Genomic DNA, 1,021 nt, shown 5'->3' with positions numbered 1-1,021 from the left:
TGATCGGCCAACATTCCACTGGTAGTAATCACACAACGCTCCGTCCTGTCATCACCAAGTACCGAGATATAACTATTAAGCATTTTACTCACAGTTTGGTGATTTTAGATCCATTCCTGGTTGCGATAGAATACCCTTTACTAACACGATTGTCAGTCGAGACCACGCAGTAGTCGGCACCAGGAACAGCGATGCAGGTCCTGACAACAGCAGTAACATCAGAAAAACATCACCCATCACACATTACCCTCCATTGTCCATGTAAGGATTGAACTCATTCTTGTGTTCCATAGGAGCGGTCTCGTAGTTAGGAGCCTCATCAGGGCGACGAGGCATGCTAGCCGAGGGCATCATCATCATGATCGATCGAGAAAAATCAGCTGGCGTAATCACAGTCACCCCGTCACACCAACTCAACCCCTCGGACTCGACAACATCAGAGGTTCTCATGGTCCCCATCTTGGATCGGCTAGGAAGTCAAAAGGGCGGCTCTGAGCCATCGTCACTCTACATACCACAAATCGTTCACATCATCCCTCCCTACACCCCCTACTACCGCATCTCCAGCAAACGAGTCATCATCTAGTGCTTTAACTCTGATATGATACCCGTCGTCAGGAACCTCCCCGAAAACGTTCGAATGGAGGCTAGGGCCGAGCAGATCTCGCCAGTTGGGCACATGGTCGAAGTGAGGAAGGGACGACGCCTGATGATATAAACTATCGACAATACTCAAAAAACTAAGTTCCTCACAAGTTCATGAACAGATGAAAATAGGACCAGGATGATAGGATGAGCCATTGCTCATTGCATCCTCCCCCTCCCCCCTCTTACCTGCCCTTCAGCCCTTGCCCCTGGGAATGGTGTCGTTGACGGCCCCTCAGGTGTGAACTGTTGCAGCTCCTTCATAATGTCAGCTGGGGACTTAGCGGCCTCAGCCTTCGCCCTATCCTCAAGCTCTGAGCGCGATGATCAACTCACTAGTGGGTACTACTGAATACCCACCTTTGGAGCTCTCGGT

At 50.3% G+C, this 1,021-nt stretch overlaps 2 protein-coding genes across 2 annotated transcripts; both read right to left on the bottom strand.

Moving 5' to 3' along the window:
- Window positions 1-88: 88 nt before the first annotated feature.
- Pmar_PMAR025244 (proteasome subunit beta type, putative) lies at window positions 89-360 on the bottom strand (the record flags this gene model as incomplete). Its single annotated transcript, XM_002778163.1, has 2 exons — window positions 89-200; window positions 248-360. The coding sequence occupies 2 exons, from the start codon at window positions 358-360 to the stop codon at window positions 89-91; spliced, it is 225 nt and encodes a 74-aa protein (XP_002778209.1).
- Window positions 361-556: 196 nt separating this feature from the next.
- On the bottom strand, window positions 557-706 carry Pmar_PMAR025243 (hypothetical protein; the record flags this gene model as incomplete). The annotated part of the gene is made up of 1 exon (XM_002778162.1): window positions 557-706. A coding segment is annotated over one exon (150 nt), but the record flags the coding sequence as incomplete, so codon positions are not given.
- Window positions 707-1,021: the final 315 nt, after the last annotated feature.

This window comes from Perkinsus marinus (assembly GCF_000006405.1).
Source record: "Perkinsus marinus ATCC 50983 genomic scaffold scf_1104296950410, whole genome shotgun sequence".
Taxonomy (NCBI): domain Eukaryota; phylum Perkinsozoa; order Perkinsida; family Perkinsidae; genus Perkinsus; species Perkinsus marinus.
The sequence above is the reverse complement of the archived record's forward strand: the minus strand, read 5'-3'. Positions and strand labels throughout refer to the sequence as shown.